We start from the raw sequence: 18023 nt of genomic DNA, 5'->3' as shown, positions 1-18023 counted from the left end.
CAACAACATCTGTAAAGACATTGAAGATGAAAACAGACATGGAAAAACAAGGGAAGTCTTTCAAATGATCTCTGAAATCAGGAGGAGGTTCCACCCTCAAATTAGTATGCTAAAGAGCTCTAATGGACAGATAGTAATCAATTCAAAGGAGATCAAAGGAAGATGGAAGGAGTATTCTGAAACATTATACAATAGATATGTGAACATCCAAGATACCTTAGAATATATTCCGTACTTACAAGAACCTCTAGTACTAGAAGATGGAGTTAGATCAGCAGTCCAGTCATTACCATTAGGAAGGCTATGGGAACTGATGGAATATCCACTGAAATATGGCAAGCAAAGAAGAAGAATCAGTCAAGGTGCTAACCAAGCTGTGCCAGCAAATTCGGAGAACGACACAGTGGCCAACTGATTGGAAGAGGTTAATATATGTACATGCTAATACCTAAAAAAGGAGACTTAATAGAGTGTGCAAACTATCATATAATATCCTTAATTTCACATACTAGCAAAATAATGCTTAGGATCATCCAATGCAGATTAGAGCCCTGCATGGAAAAAGAGATGCCAGATGTTCAAGCTGGCTTTAGAAAAGGCTGAGGATCATGAGACATTATTGCTGATGCATGCTGGATAATTGTAAAAGCCAAAGAATACCAAAAAGAAGTCAGTATGTGCTTCATCAGTTATAGAAAAGCCTTTGATTGACTTGATCACATCAAGCTGTGGAATGTGCTCAGAAAAATGGGAATTCCAGCACATTTCATTGTCCTCATGACAAACTTACTGTATATACAGGTCAGGAAGCCACAGCATGGACAGAACACGGCAAAACAGACTGGCTCCAGGTTGGCAAAGGCGTGTGACAAGGTTGCATACTCCCCCCCCCCATTTATTCAAACTACATGTGGAATATATATTAAGGGAAACTGGATTGGAAGAAGATGAGTGTGGTTTTAAAACTGAAGAAACATCAATAACCAGTGCTATGCTGATGACAGTATTCTGATAGCTGAAAATACAAAGGATCTGCAAGCCCTAGTACTAAAAGTCAAAGATCACAGTGAAAAAATGGGACTAAAATTAAATATAAAGGAGACCAAACTAATGACAACAGATAGAACAACAAGCCTTGCAATTGACAATGAAGATATCAAAACAGTGGATAGCTTCTGCCTTTTAGGATCAACCATCAAGAGTAAAGGAACAAGCAGTCAAGAAATATGTTGGAGACTAACTCTTTGTAGAGCAACCATGAAAGCCTTGGAAAAGATACTCAAATGCTGTGATGTGTCTATACCTACAAAGATCAGAATCAGGCAAGCCGTGGTATTCCCTGTGACACTCTATGGAAGCAAAAGTTGGACTTTGAAGAAGCAGGATAGGGAGAGTATTAACGCCTTTGAACTTTGGGGTTGGAGAAGACTCCTGAGAATACCACTGAAAGCCAAGAAGACAAACCAATGGATTATCCAACAAATCAATCCAGAATTCTCATTCGAGGCACAAATGACCAGGCTCAAATTATCCTACTTTGGACACATTCTGCAAGGACCTAGCGCTCTGGGAAAAACTCTGATGCTGGGAAAGGTGGAAGGAAAGAGGAGTAGAGGACAACCAGCAGCAAGGTGGAGGGACTCAGTTACAGTGGCAATGAGGGCACTGTTGGTAGACTTGAAAGAACAGGTTTGGGACAGATCATCATGGAGAAAATCTATCTATATGGTCACTAGGAGTCAAAAACGACTTGATGGTACATCATCAATCAATCAACTTGTCACAGTATAGAGAAAATAGCAGAGTTCTGTTTTTGTAATTGTAGTAATTTTGATGTATTATTCAGTTTTAGTGCTGTAATACATACTGGTGTAATACAAAGTATAAAGTAACATGAGGCAGTTACAGAATCAGCAGTAAATAATGTAATTCACGAGCAAATAAATAAATTGGATTGCACATTATACTATGTAACACATTAACACCAATATGAACTGGGGTTGCAGTTCCAAAATACCAAATTTGGGGAGAACTCATCAATGATAAAATAATAGTAATTTATATAGTAATTTAGTGCTCACTTAAATAAATGGCAATAAAAATGCAAGTAGAAAAGTCTTCCAGGCTGAGATTTTCATGGAAAATTCCCAGTTGATTTCTAATTTCTTTGCCATTCCCAATCTTGAGGTTTACTAATCATGCAAAAATAGCACAACTTGGGAGTGGATGGTTTTCAGTTAGGAGAGAGAAGTGAAGTTTACAGCACCTTGGACAGCTCATGAGATGGGAAAATCATCGGATGGAGCAAGCCTAAGTGACCCTAACAGTATCTTAAGAAAAACTGATGTCTGCTCCTGATCCATAATTTTTGTCAGAGAACTGATACAGGCGCAATATAAGAACTTAATTTTCATGATGCTTTTACATGTAGGAATTATTTTATTGCCTTACCTGGAGGACCCCGATCCCCTGGCTGTCCAGGAGGGCCAGGTATATAAGCATTGGATGCAAGTACTTTTTCTCCTGTGATTGGTTTGCTAAGGTCAACAGCATTATTTGGTAGCCAAGCAACCTGCAATAAGTGAAGTGTCATAAACCAGAAGCCACTTGCATATTCAACTTCATCCAGTTGAATGGCTGACTTCATCAAGCAGTATACATTCTTTATCTCAATGCATGACTCAGCTACCATGTCCATAATTCTGAGCTCAGAAAGCCCCAGAGTGATAGAATGGATAGCATGCCAGGCTGAGATAGGGAGCACCATCTGCTTTTCACCCTTCCTCCCTTTACTGAATAAAATGGGATAGCCTCCATCTTTTCTGCCTTGCATAACCTGAAGGAATCATGTAAATGTAATCAAAGCAACACAGTTGTAATAATAACCTACATTTACTATGTTCAGATTCAAATTGCAGCTGAGGAACAAAGTCAGACTAGATTTGATTTCCATCATGTAACTTAGCGTAGTATAGCTCCCCCTGCCCCCCACCCCCCAAAAAAGCTGCTATACAGGAGGCCTCAGTTAGACTATGGTACCTTGACTTGAAATAAGAGGGCTTTAACACTCTGGCACTTCTATGATCATAGACAGAACTGTGACCTACTGTTTGCAAAGGGGAAAAACTGTTATTGTCAGGTCTGACACACTGAAGGATTTACACTTATTGGTGGATTTGAATACTGAAAAAGAAAGTAAGACTTAGTATGAAGGGCAAAGTCAGATTTAAGTGCTGCTTTATACCCACACTATGTACACAACAGTCTTGTTAAGGTCTACAGCTGTGGTGCTACCCAAGTCTCTCATCAGGGACAAACAGCCCAATACCCTGCAAATATTTTGAAAGACAATCCGCAATGCTTTATCATTGGTTATACGGGCTGGAGCTGATGAGCTCTGAAGTTAGGCACCCACTTGTACTTCTGCCCCAAACTGCTTAATGAAGCACCCAAGACTGAACCTGGAGCATCTACATTAAGAGTTGTGCTCTACTGATGAGCCAAAGAAGGGTTTTCACTTCTAAAGGTCAGACTCCATACAGTGAGAAAACTCTTTATCAGATGAGTAGATGGGCTATTTTAATAGTATATTTAAGATAGCATTAAGTATTTCTATTAAAGGATAGGCAGAAACCAGCTTGCTACAGCAACCTGATTTTGAAGCACAGGCCATGTGGGTTGGTCCACCCACTCACCTACGTGCTCACTTGCCACTCTTCTGGATTTCAGCACTAACTATTCTGCTTTTGATGTGGAGTCTTCTTATCCTCCTCACCAGATGCAAACACACACTGACCTCATTTCTATTCCATTCCACTGTCTTGATTCAGCCTTGGAATCACAAGCTGCGAATGACCTCAGCCTTACTTCATGCACGAATCTTTCCCCACAATAATGTAAATACTTGCACAGAGTCCTATCCAATGGGGCAACAGTCACAGAGATGAATACTAACCCTTGCTGAAACCTACATTTTATGTTGTAATTTTGAAGAGGTTCCATGCAGAAATAATTGCCAAGTTGGCTTGGAGAAGGACCAGTTAGGTCCAGTCTAGGACTTTCTTCTAATTAAATGCATACTTGCTTGTATCTGAGTAAGCACATACGCATACAGAATATTTGCACACATGGGATTGTTTGTATGCCTGGATTGTCTGTTATTTATTTCCTTTGGCAAAAGCTTCCTTCTGACTAGTTTTGCAATTCTGTCAAGGGGATAGGGTAGAAGATTAAACCAGAAGTTTCTGAAAAATGCCTATGTCCAGGGAAGTTTTTCTGGCAAGGCTTCCCCAAATCCTAAGCATTGCAGAGAATTCCAGTGTATAATTTAGGATCCGTTCATGCATGATATTCCTCAAGATGTTTGGATTTTACCATCATGTACTGAAAACTCCGATTGCAATTTGGAAACCATGTTCAACCCTAGGTTTGGTAAAAAGGGTCCACTTTATAACTGTCTGTCATTGCTGCCTTCCAGGAGTGGAATTTATAATAATCTTCAAGATGCTATTATAAACCACCAGAACAATCATATCATCAATTGAGCCAATTTTACCACCCAATTTGAGTTTAGGGATTGCTAGCTGCAATTGTCTCTCCCACCCAATAATGTGCTAGGCGCAACATTGAAATGCTGCTTTCATACATTTTGTGAGGTCCATCAAGTCTGTCATATTTTCCCCAGAATGCCTCACAACAGTCATCTTAGGAATTTGGGGAGAAGTGAAAAGAAGAGGTAAAACACCCAAACTTTCTGTGTGAGTTCACGATCTGCAAGTTGCTTTCAGTCCCAATCTCTTTTTGCCTGGAATGGTATGTGGGAATGACCTTGGGAGACCAGGAGGAAGAGTTGCAGTCTAGACAACAGTCTGATAAACGAAATCTGGGTCCAAAAGAGGAGGGGTGGCAAAAGCGTCTCAGAAGGGAACCCTCCCCCAGTTTTCAACAGAGTAAAAGTGAGGGACAGGAGGGGTACTTTCAGACTTGCAAGATTCCATTAAAGTAACCTTACAATAAAGATAGAGCTAGTACTCCTGGTTGTGCTTGTCTGGTCTACTTTGCAAGACTAACATTGCCATTCCTCCCTAAACGTTATGCTCAGAGTTTTAATTTTCAGACTTTTAGCTTGTCCTTATACTATATTATGAGATTCAAAGTAATATTGCCCTGCAAGAGATAAATGTCAATAAACGTTTATTATTGCATTTTTATCCTATCTTTCTTTTGGGAGCTCAGGCAGCAAACATGGGGGGCTCTTCTGGTATCTCCATTAACAATGCTGTGTGAATTAATTGGGCTCAGAGAGACTGGCTGGCCTATAATCAGGAGATACTTGAAGCTGTGCTACCTCAGCCCAAGGAAGATCAACACTAACTCTTACCCTAACCACGCTCAAGCAAAAACTCATTGCATCCTTCAGGCACCTCAGTTTCCATACGGATTTCCTTCACAGAAGCAAGGAAGAAAGAAGTAAGCTTAGGTGCAGATATATTTTTCCGCAAACCACTGTGCTTTTTCCCTGCAACAGCAATGGTCCAGAGATAATGATAAACACTATCATTAGAAAATCAACTATAACAAATCAACTTGACCCTGGGGGGCCACATGACATGCTCCCTTCAATGTGGGAAATATAAACAAACATTTAAGTGATTTTTGTAAAAGCAGCCATTCAAATGGAAGAGATTCTTTAAACTGTCTAGCTCCATCTCAAAACAGACCATCCATGCCATCTACCCTTTAAAAAATATCAAGTGAAATGGCAATGGATGACATGTCTCCAAGAAAACATACTGAATTCCACAATCTATTCAAGCAATTAAAATCCCCTGCCAATTTCTCCTCTTTGTCAATACCTATGATTTCAATATTTGGGGCAAAACTGATACATTTCTTAAATATACCTTTTGTTTCAGTTGCAGTACCGTCTGTTTGATCTGGTGGAATTCTTTGCAGGAGGCACAGCATGCCCCTGGTTTCACCACATTATCCACCTTCTCAGAAAAGCCTGCTTTAAAAAAAAAAGTGGGAGGGAAGGAGAGCAAGGCTCAGTATTTCAGTACAACCTCCTTCTTTTCTGAATAGAGATAAAAACAGAAAGGGGGCAGAAAAATGCCAAAGAAAGCTGTGCACAGAGAGCCTTTTAAAAGTTCCTTCTTGATCATTCCGTGAGAAGGAAAGGTACCCTCTGTATTAACAGCCTTTTCCATGAATCCTTACAAATGCCTGGAGAGCTGCAAACAGCGTTAGCAGCAGCTGTTTCTAATCAGCAGGTCTTAATGCCTCTTAGAGAACTCCTTTTATACCTTAGGGGAGAAAAGAGCATACTTCTCCACTTTTATCTAAGTCTTTACTGTACATGAAATGTAAAGACCCACAGTGATTTATCAGCTCCCATTAAGAGGGCAACTTTCTTATACCATAAATTGTGCCAGTATCCCATGCAAGGAGAATTGCCTGAAATTTGCACAAATGCAACCCTTATTGTCACCAATTATATTAGCTGTGCAAATGCAACTCCCAGGAGTAGATACAGGGCAACAGTTGAGAGCAAAAAAGGAATTCTACAATCAGTCTGGCACTTCTAGTTATGTATCAAGTCCTTTCTAACCCTACTTTCTGTCCTGAAAGAGCACATTTTTGTCCCGCCCCCTATAATTTATGCATCTTTAGCAATTATACTAACTACTGTACATATCTGTTTGGATGCATTCTACTGCAGTTGTGTAACAATGCTCAGTTAGAAATCCATGATGCATCAACTATTCAAAAGGAATACTGACCAAATTTGTAATTGCTGATGGAATCTGTCACACGTCAACTACAGAATGCTGACAACATCTCCTTATTTTGCATCCAGTGGCAGAAAAGTGAATATAAATCCCATAAATGATCAAGTCTTTTACATCTTTTGTTTTAAAAAAATCATTACATGGTATGGGAGAAAAGGAAGCTTTGCGCCTGATTGTTTGAACTCTTGCTTCACTTATTTTTTCCCAACTCAAAGTTGCCTGTAGACTTTAATGTCAGCTTCTATAGACTGAAAGGATTACAAGCTTACTTTTTACAAAAGATAAAAACTGAGATTTTACAGATGTTGAGGTCTGGCTCCATGATCAAGGTATTTATAATATTACTTTGTAATTACAGTAATGTAAAATACACAGTTCTTCTATATAAGCTTAATACAAGATGCAGTTAGATCCTTCAGTCGATTTCAGGCCAGCTGATCTCTTGAAGAGCCTTGAGTTAATGGGATGTTGTTGTTTATTCGTTTAGTCGCTTCTGACTCTTCGTGACTTCATGGACCAGCCCACGCCAGAGCTTCCTGTCGGTCGTCAACACCCCCAGCTCCCCAGGGACGAGTCCGTCACCTCGAGAATATCATCCATCCATCTTGCCCTTGGTCGGCCCCTCTTCCTTTTGCCCTCCACTCTCCCTAGCATCAGCATCTTCTCCAGGGTGTCCTGTCTTCTCATGATGTGGCCAAAGTATTTCAGTTTTGCCTTTAATATCGTTCCCTCAAGTGAGCAGTCTGGCTTTATTTCCTGGAGGGTGGAGCGGTTTGGTCTTCTTGCAGTCCAAGGCACTCTCAGAATTTTCCTCCAACACCACAGTTCAAAAGCATCAATCTTCCTTCTCTCAGCCTTCCTTATGGTCCAGCTCTCGCAGCCATATATTACTACGGGGAACACCATTGCTTTAACTATGCGGACCTTTCTTGTCAGTGTGATGTCTCTGCTCTTAACTATTTGATCGAGATTTGTCATTGGTCTTCTCCCAAGGATTAAGCGTCTTCTGATTTCCTGACTGCAGTCAGCATCTGCAGTAATCTTCGCACCTAGAAATGCAAAGTCTTTCACTGCTTCTACATTTTCTCCCTCTATTTGCCAATTATCAATCAAGCTGGTGGCCATAATCTTGGTTTTTTTGAGGTTTAGCTGCAAGCCAGCTTTTGCACTTCCTTCTTTCACCTTCACCATAAGGCTCCTCAGTTCTTCTTCACTTTCAGCCATCAAAGTGGTATCATCTGCATATCTGAGATTGTTAATGTTTCCTCCAGCGATTTTAACTCCAGCCTTGGATTCGTCAAGCCCAGCATGTTGCATGATGTGTTCTGCATACAAGTTGAATAGGTAGGGTGAGAGCATACAGCCCTGCCATACTCCTTTCCCAATCTTAAACCAGTCCGTTGTTCCGTGGTCTGTTCTTACTGTTGCTACTTGGTCATTATACAGATTCTTCAGGAGGCAGACAAGATGACTTGGTATCCCCATACCACTAAGAACTTGCCACAATTTGTTATGGTCCACACAGTCAAAGGCTTTAGAATAGTCAATAAAACAGATGTTTTTCTGAAACTCCCTGGCTTTTTCCATTATCCAGCGGATATTGGCAATTTGGTCCCTAGTTCCTCTGCCTTTTCTAAACCCAGTTTGTACATCTGGCAATTCTCGCTCCATGAATTGCTGATGTCTACCTTGCAGGATCTTGAGCATTACCTGACTGGCATGTGAAATGAGTGCCACTGTTCGATAGTTTGAACATTCTTTAGTGTTTCCCTTTTTTGGTATGGGGATATAAGTTGATTTTTTCCAGTCTGATGGCCATTCTTGTGTTTTCCAAATTTGCTGGCCTATAGCATGCATTACCTTGACAGCATCATCTTGCAAGATTTTGAACAGTTCAGCCGGGATGCCGTCATCTCCTGCTGCCTTGTTATTAGCAATGCTTCCTAAGGCCCATTCAACCTCGCCCTTCAGGATGTCTGGCTCTAGCTCACTGACCACACCGTCAAAGCTATTCCCAATATTGTTATCCTTTCTATATAGGTCTTCTGTATATTCTTGCCACCTTTTCTTGATCTCTTCTTCTTCTGTTAGGTCCTTGCCATCTTTGTTTTTGATCATACCCATTTTGGCCTGGAATTTATTTCCGATGTTTCTAATTTTCTGGAAGAAGTCTCTTGTCCTTCCTATTCTATTGTCTTCTTCCACTTCCGCACATTGCTTGTTTAAAAACAATTCCTTATGTCTTCTGGCTAACCTCTGGAATTTTGCATTTAATTGGGCATATCTCCCCCTATCACTGTTGCCTTTTGCTTTCCTTCTTTCTTGGGCTACTTCTAGTGTCTCAGCAGACAGCTGTTTTGCCTTCTTGGTTTTCTCTTTCTTTGGGATGTATTTTGTTGCCACCTCCTGAACAATCTTGCGAACTTCTGTCCATAGTTCTTCCGGGACCCTATCTACTAAGTCCAGTCCCTTAAATCTATTCTTCACCTCCACTGCATATTCCTTAGGAATATTAATGAGCTCATATCTAGCTGATCTGTGGGTCTTCCCTAATCTCTTTAGTCTAATCCTAAATTGTGCAAGAAGAAGTTCGTGATCTGAACTACAGTCAGCTCCAGGTCTTATTTTTACCGACTGTATAGATGTCCACCACCTTTGGCTGCAAAGGATGTAGTCAATCTGATTTCGGTGTTGTCCATCTGGTGAAGTCCATGTATAAAGCCGTCTCTTAGGTTGTTGGATGTTAATCCCAGCTAAGTGTAAGTAAATGGGAATCTGGAAGTTATAACCCCAGCTCTTCATTGTCCTCTCCAAAATGATTTCCTAGAGAGATATGACCAGTATAGCTAACATGTTTCTAAACTTATATTCCTAATGATGGGTTCCAGAATCTCAATAAAACTGAACACTGAGACTCTAAGGATGCTTAATTCTACAGCACACTTTATAGAAGAGTGGAAAACAAGCAAACTGAATTATTTGGTAGCTACCTAACTTTTAAGATATGACATCTCTAGTGTGATAGCTGCAATTGTTATTCTGACATTATAGAAAGCTAGTATCATAGATCAGTAAAGCCATTTTCTCTTGTTTTCTTGAAAGCAAAGCTTCTGCTCACTCACAGAGGGGGAAAGGAAAGGAAAGGAAAGGAAAGGAAAGGAAAGGAAAGGAAAGGAAAGGAAAGGAAAGGAAAGGAAAGGAAAGGAAAGGAAAGGAAAGGAAAGGAAAGGAAAGGAAAGGGGCACAGTAGCAGAGATCTTGCTGGGGAAATATTTCTATTTTATGGTTCTTCTGCCATGCCATTTTCTTTTCTTCAAGGAATAATGGGTTATTAACTATACGTTAACCAGTGGTTTGAGTTTGTATGACATGCTAATTTAGAGTTAGGAAGAACTAATAGCAATAAAAATTACAGGTTGTAGTTGTTTCTTTTTATCCACATCTTATCTGTGGTCTGGTTTGGATGATATAGTAGGTCAAACTAAAATACAGCTTAGTGGGTAAATACTTAATGGGTAAACACACAGCAAAATGTGATGACACCAAAAAGACATGTCCCTAGTGACATAACTATGCAAATACCACCATTGCATATTTGCATCCCAACATCTGATGCAATTAAATAAACCATAACATTTGCACAATGATGTAATCACACATATTTCATCATCTGCCCCTTCTTTTCTCTCCAAAGGGTGCCCGTGACAATTTGTATGTTGTCATAAGAAGTTCCAGCCTTTGACATCAACTTGGAGCTCCATTCTAGTTAGGAAGCTAATAAGTCCAGTTGCTGAGGCTGTTACGTGAATTCTGTTTGGGGAGGGGCAGTAAATCACAACCTTGAAACCTAAATCTTGTCTCACTTATTTTGGCAGTTGCTGCCAGAAAGTAGTTTGTAATGCATTCTTGTTCGTGGGAGGTGATTAAATTTATCATCTGTCTTGTATTAGTTACACTGTGTCTTCATTTGATGATTGACTGTGCTATATTGTCTGGGTAGTATGGAAAAAGGTTCACAATGCTGCTGCCTCGTTTCTTGTTCTCCAAAACTTGAAAATCTTTCTGAAGCCCAAGAGAGGCAAACAGCCTTAATTCCATAAACAGGAATTTATTGGAAGATCTACCTGAATACAGCAAGGTTGCAATATGAGGCAGATATTATTAATAGGTTGGCGTAATGCAAATTGTTTATAGTTTTCCAAAAGGTAGATACTTAAATCTGCCACTAGGTGGTACTCAAAGTAGATTGTTTCAAAGATGTATGAACCGGAAGGAAACTATTTTTATACTATACCATGTGCTGGTCTGAAATTCCAGCTACAAACGATTAATAATTTATTGATTTTCTTTCCTCTGGTTTATTCCATGTATGCTGCCTCAGTTTATTCTTTGTTTTTATCCCTGATGTGCTTCAACATGAAGCTTTTATCACCAGATCAACCTGCCTCAGTTCATAGAAGGTCCAGATGATGTTCCTTGTCCACTTTCCTCAACTCTTTTCTTTCCATCAAATAAACTCCATTAGGGAGGTAAAAATGCACTGTGTTAAAAGCTACAGGCAGAGCCCACCACCAAGCTGTCTTTCCTTCAAGGTGAGCTGCACAGCAAAATTCTGGAGCTGTTTCAGTTTTAAAGTAGAGCCCCAAACCAGGAATGGATCAATGCCTCTCACTGTACATTTTGTTCACTTGTTCAGTTGCTTCCAACTTTTGACCTGATGGACATCATTCCACTAGAACTGTCTCCCTGCAACTGCTTTTTTGAGAATTTGTGCTTCTCCTTATGTCATCAGTGGTCATATTTAGCCGTCTTGTTCCTCCTTGGAACTACTTGGTCTTCAAAGGCTGGGGTCTAGGTGGTGAAGGGAATGAAAGCTGGGCAATTCCATGATTGCCTCACACTTGCAGAAAAATTGGCACCAAGCAAAAAGTCAATTTGTGGAGAATCTCAGTACTACTTATTATAAAGCAAGTTTCTAGTCTTTACAAGGGTAGGTTTAAAATGTAGACAATGAGCCTTGAGGTCTCTACAAACATAACTCGATTTGGGGCTACCTCCAGAAATTTCAAGTGATACACAACACAATGGTTAGGCTGTTAACCAGTGCAAAGTATCAGGAACTTAAGATGTGTGCACTGAAAGACTGGCACTGGCTGCTAATTGTTTACTGGATACAATTTACGGTATTGTTTTTTATTTTTAAGGCTCTAAAAGGTATGACTAAGGACCATTTCTCCTGTTATGAATTTGTCAAACTGTCTTTCAGGCACATGGCAAAAGGCCTTATCCTGCATTGCTTACAACCTATGAAATGCTGTCTCTCAGGAGCTGTGCTTGGTCTCCACTTTCTTGGCAAATATGCAACAATGTATCTCTTTTGCTAGACTTTTAATTGTTTAGTACCTCTTTTATTGTTATTTATCATCTGTGTTTTTAACTTCGTTATGTTGTTTTGTTGGCCACCTCAATTGCTCATCAGTCTAGAAGTCTCAGGGTGTGGGGGGCTATCAATCAATAAATGAATCCCTAAAGTCAGAGGATCTAAGCAGAGCAACAGAATTCTTTATTCATCGTAGTTATCTCCTTCTTATTATGACTAGCAGAACCAGAATGAAGTACTGTATAAAAGGGAAACAGATTGGAGGGACAATAATTCAGTGGCAGGACAATGTGCTTTGCATGTGGAAGTCCTAGAATGTCTAGTAAAAATGACTATAAAATTTGAATTGCTACCAACAAGAATGGAGAATGATGAATGAGAAAGGCCACCTGTTTGGCCACCTGCCTGGACTTTGCATGGGACAATATTATCTGCACATTTGTATAATTTATGACTTTATTGCATTATTTTCCCTATTTTAATAGAAGGTTTGTAGAAGAAATAGCAGGAGACAGTGAATTCTAGCTTTGCAATGAAAATAATCAGCAATTTTCAGAACTGGAAAATCTCAGTATGAGATTTTAGACAGTCAAATGTTCATCTCCAAAATGTCAGCAAGAATCTGTTTCTCTATGTTCATGTGATTTGCTAAATGAAGTGTTGATAGGGCTACAATATTTGACATGGAAAAGAAATGGATGAGTACTAGATGGCAGCAAATTTAAAAGTTTTTTTTGCCTCTCTTTGCTGCCAGGTAGTGTTTGTCTACACATATCTAACTGGATGCCCTCCAGATGTGTTGTCTTTTATTCCTATAATCCATGGTAGCTATGGATGACCCATGATGACCAGTGATTAATAGAACAAGTTCAACACATCTGGAGAGAATCAAGTTGTGGAAAGCAGATACTGTTACTTTACAGTGTAACAGTTTTAAACCCTTTAGAACAGGGATACAGAACTGTAGCCCTGTAAGACCTGCTGAACTACCTCTCCCAACATCCTTTCCATGGGTCATGTTGGTGAGAAATATTAAGGGTAATCTTAATAAAACATTCTTTTGAGCATGGTCATCTGGCCTGAAGCTTACATGAAATTTATATGAGTAACTTTTATATCCACATGGAACTAGCCTCGTATAATTTAGATGATTTAGGTGATTAGATAATTTAGATGACTTGATATTGTACCTTTATCTCCTTTGGTGCATACTTTCCCATCATCTTCACGTATGTATCCTTCATGACATTCGCACCGATAGCTACCAGGAGTATTTACACAGATGTGAAGGCAGAGAGGCTCACTGCTTGTGGCACACTCATCAATATCTGAAAGGAGACATATGTGAGCATTGAGGAAATGAAATGATCAAAAGTAAATATAACCTATAATCTTTGTGTTCATTGTACTGGATTTGGAGTGAGCTCAGGAGAAGAACATATGCATTGCCTAGGAAAGTCCCAGGTTATTTTCCACTACAGATTTATCTAATCAGATATCCTTCCAGTATGGTATAAAGGAAATTAGAACTGATCTTGGGGAAGGTATGAGTAACCCATTAAGGGAGGAAGGAAGGAGCAAACCATTAGGGAGGGACTTGGAGAAGTGATTGCACAGTTAAGACATTGAAGCAAGCGTGAGAAAGAAATTCAAAATAACCTGTCTTGATTTTGTTTAATATAAGATGGGACAGAGAAAAACTTGAGCAGGCTTTCAAGATTCTAGTACTCTGTTCTTCAACAATAAAGTGGCATTCTGGAATTCCTGCAGTGTCTGTTTCTTGACCTGCCTACCTTGAAGGGCAGACATATTGTCATCGAACACATCTGAAGGTACCAGGTTGGGGAAAACTACAGTATACAGTAGAAATGTTTATTTTTTGAAAATGATAGAAAAGAGGTGCTTTGGAATGCACAGGAGCACAAGCACAACATTTCCTGAAAGCAGCTGCATCTTTTCAAGCTTCTGCACAAGCTTAAAAAATTATGCAGCTGTGTGAAAAAGGTAATTAAAGATGCAGTACTGTAATGAGTTGACATATTAATGTAGTTATTTCTTCCCCAAGGCTGCCTGGGGAATTCTGGGAGTTGAAGTCCAACCATCTTCAAATTGCCAAGGCTGAGAAAAACTGTTGAAGATCTAATCCAGTTTTCCAGGCCAGGCAATCTAGATCATGGGGCTTCAAGTGAGGCTCCATCCCATAACTCTAATCCTTGCTTCCCATGAATAGATTGAAGAAATCACCTGCAGTCAGGAATCCAGATGCAACCTTGTGCTTTCCTAAAATGCATATATCAGACAAACTGCTCCTAGAGACTCTCATATACTTCTTCTTAGGGACAATATGAGGTATCCCCTATTAGGGAAGGCAGCTATTAGAGAAACTATTCAATGTATGGCATGATGGGAATGATGGATCCCCAGTTCATCTTCCACAAAGGAATTTTCTTGGTGCTGAAGTTTAGAGGGAGCAATGGCTCCCTGTCTCCTACTATTCAAAGGACTGGATGATGCCACAGTATGGAGCTCCCATCCTTAATTCCCACACTGTGAGTTTACCTGGCCTGCTGGGGCAACAGAAAGTTAGATTTGGTCTGAGGCTAGATCTGGTTCCCTCTCCTTTTGTCCACGTTGCTGGAGAGATAGGGATTGAAATTCCCACTCAACCAAAAAGCTTTCTAAACAACCTTTGATCAGCTACCAATCAACTTCAAATACTTGCAAGGATAAAAGTAATTTTAGATGAGAAGGAATGTCATGCATTCTGGTAATGGAATTTATTTCCAATAAGTGTGATATCATAGCCTTAAAAACTGCTGTGCAAATTCATAATTACCCACTTATACTTCTGTTATTTGTAAAATACAATTAATAACATAACTGGTTAGACATCTATTTCAAGACTGAAAGGAAGAAACTCTGCTTTTCTTTGGTATGCACTGAATCAAAAGTAAAAACTGTATCTGTAAACAGTCCCTATATTTGGCTCTGATCATACCCTCTGTTAGTATGTGGACCTGATAGGTTTCAATCAAAGTAATACAGACTACAACAGAAAAAATATTTAGTACTGCAACCTCAGTGGGCAGATAACAAAGAGAAATGCTTACACAATTTTGCATGTGTATCTGTGAAACCACAATTGAAAATGCCAGAACATTTGGAAAAGAACAGGAAATTCAAGAAGCAATCATGTTCTTTACACAAGCCTTCTATTTTCAACTGAAAACAAATATGCAAGAAGAAATTGTGCTGAGTTTTCACCTAATAAACAAGATCTCAAGAATGGAGATAGCTCAGGATGTTTTTACTGAATGGCCAAAGAACAAGATGGCAAGTCTCCAATTCCACATCCAGAACCAACCTAGATCGACAGTTGAATTTTATTTTGATGTTGTGATAAACATCTTTTCTGCACCAGAGGGAGCAGACTCATTTACAGGGTTCAGGACACAATCCACAGCACTCTGTCCTACAACACAGGGAATTCAGAGGGACTTCCCAGGACATATCTGTAGTAGTTGCCTCACTATACGCTTTGGTAGAACTGCCCCTATTCAGAAATTCATAAAGTTATAGGCAGCTAAATTCACACTCACATGTATGGAAAGGCATGAGAACAGCATTTAATCAGTTAAATTACTATAAATCTAAATGTTGTTATTTTTACATGTATTTCAGTTGCAATTCTTTGCACCCACCTAAGCAATAGGGTTTTTCTCGGTTCCTGTGTCTTTCACGATCATACCGATAACCAGGGTAGCATGTACATAAGACTCGACCAAAGTTGTCTGTGCACTGCTGTTCACAAGGAGCATCTGCACACACATCATAGTCTAAAGAGAGGGAGAATATGACTGAAGTTAATAGCTGTCCAATACCGCAGGAGCAATGGAATGTTAATATGTGTTTTATCTTTATGTATTAAATGTAGTTCTGTTCAAACTGGAAAGGTAGCAAACCATTGCACTATATTTGATAAAGAGCTATCTAAAGAAAAAGAAAAAGACAATAATATTTTTCAATTGCATCCCTTTTTGAAGAAGTTCTCTGAAGAAGTTATCTTTGAAGAATATATCTGTATGAAAGTCATATGCATAAGTAAAAACGGAAAATTATGAACAGGAGGACATGTTAAGATGTTATCACAGAAGAAATTTTGAACCAGACTAAAATAAATTGGGGAGCAATTCAAAAGCAATGTATTAAGAGGAAATTGTTCAATCAGCATATACCACCTATGCTGACATATGGTTGTGAAAATTGGCCATTACATGTGAAAGCAATACAGAAGCTGAAAGTTACCCAAAGAAGCTTGGAATGAGAAATGCTTAATATGTCACGACAAGACAAGACAAGACAAGACAAGACAAGACAAGACAAGACAAGACATATATGGATACACCAAAGATGGGAGTATGTGACATAATGAAGTGGGTGACCTCACAGAAGTTGTAATGGGATGAATATATCACATGACAAAAGATCAATGCAGACAACAACAATCCTCATTGGTAACAGTTGACATTAAAAGAGCCAGAAAATAGCCAAAGAAATGCTGTTCAAATAATATAACTCATTAAAGGTGTTAACTGGCAATGATTTGTGGCACATCACAACAGTTGGAAACCAGCTGAAGTGGTCTTCAACCTGAGTGGGCTGATTTGGACTGAGAATTAACTGATTGATTGATTAATTAATAAGCTGATACATAACTGAAGTAAAAATGTGGACTGACAATTAACTACTGATGGTTGTGAGGCAACTCATCATGTTGTTGAGATGTTAGTGAATGCAGTTTCCTTCAATAGTGTGCTATGTAGAAGCACAATTGGAGTTTTATATTTTCAAGGAGAATAAACTTAAAAACAGAACTAGTCCCAAACCCAGGAAGTAGTTATTAGAAGCAGTCATGTTCCTGCACCTTTGCACAGCTTCTTGTACAACAGTTAAATAAATTCACTGACTGCTGCTTGCAAGGACAGGGAATCTCAGAGCATACTGTTGTTATAGCATGCAACACATAATTAAGTAGAAAGGAGGAAGGATCACCACTGTTATACCACCGTGTACTTCCAATAATGTCTAGTTCATACCAAAAATTTATTGAAATTTGTGGCATCTTTCTTTCTTCAGCCATCAGGAATAATTGCAGAAGAGAAGCACTGATGAGAGTCAGAGGAATCAACATTGATGACTATAACCCCATTTTCTCATTTATTTCACAAATGCTTATTTTGATATGTGCATCCAAACCTGATTTGAAACTACACAGACTACATTTGTTTCCCAACTGGCTACTTTTGTGCTAAGTGTGTAAGCAGATGATGTAATGTGCTGAATCTATTTGATGTATAATGTGAATTTCTCATTTGGTTCAGAGTTTTTATCCATTTCAAAAATCAGTACAGAATGTATGGTCCCAAGGGTTTCCTCAGTGCTGACAACAGAACTAAGATAGGAGAAATCACTTCATGAGTTTGATCATCAACCAAGTTTTTTATCACAGTTTTGCCCCAACGCATGATCAAGTTTGAGCCGGGCTGCCAAAATTCCCAAAACATTGAGCCACTAATCTAGAACATCTGCCGGTAGTACATCTACCATAAAAATAAGGTGAGTCCTTTTATTGATTTCACAATGTGGTTCACAACAACAAGAATGTGTAAAGTTTTTGCACTGTCCTAGCAACTCTCGTAACAGTGCAGGCCTGCCAGAGTTGAGAATGCATGACCTATAAAACACACTCTTACACTTACATTCAGTGTGTGTAAATCTTTAATAAAGAATGAATCATAGGTTGAACTCCTTTATCTAATAATTTTTAAAAAATAAAAATGCTATTATACTCC

The 18023-nt window shown here is 39.2% G+C and overlaps 1 protein-coding gene across 2 annotated transcripts in view; it reads right to left on the bottom strand.

The window, feature by feature from the left end:
• CCBE1 (collagen and calcium binding EGF domains 1) overlaps positions 1 to 18023 on the bottom strand; it is a 172841-nt gene that overhangs the window by 14323 nt on the left and 140495 nt on the right. Inside the window, exons 4-7 of one of the 2 annotated variants that reach the window (XM_063295778.1) lie at positions 15873 to 16007; positions 13362 to 13499; positions 5904 to 6010; positions 2452 to 2572 (exon numbers count right to left, since the gene is read on the bottom strand). In XM_063295778.1, coding sequence (XP_063151848.1) covers positions 2452 to 2572; positions 5904 to 6010; positions 13362 to 13499; positions 15873 to 16007 — 501 coding nt within the window. The remainder of the gene's footprint in view (positions 1 to 2451; positions 2573 to 5903; positions 6011 to 13361; positions 13500 to 15872; positions 16008 to 18023) is intronic. The other variant, XM_063295779.1, reaches the window with a different exon arrangement.

Source organism: Candoia aspera, chromosome 2, assembly GCF_035149785.1.
Source record: "Candoia aspera isolate rCanAsp1 chromosome 2, rCanAsp1.hap2, whole genome shotgun sequence".
Taxonomy (NCBI): domain Eukaryota; kingdom Metazoa; phylum Chordata; class Lepidosauria; order Squamata; family Boidae; genus Candoia; species Candoia aspera.
The sequence above is the reverse complement of the archived record's forward strand: the minus strand, read 5'-3'. Positions and strand labels throughout refer to the sequence as shown.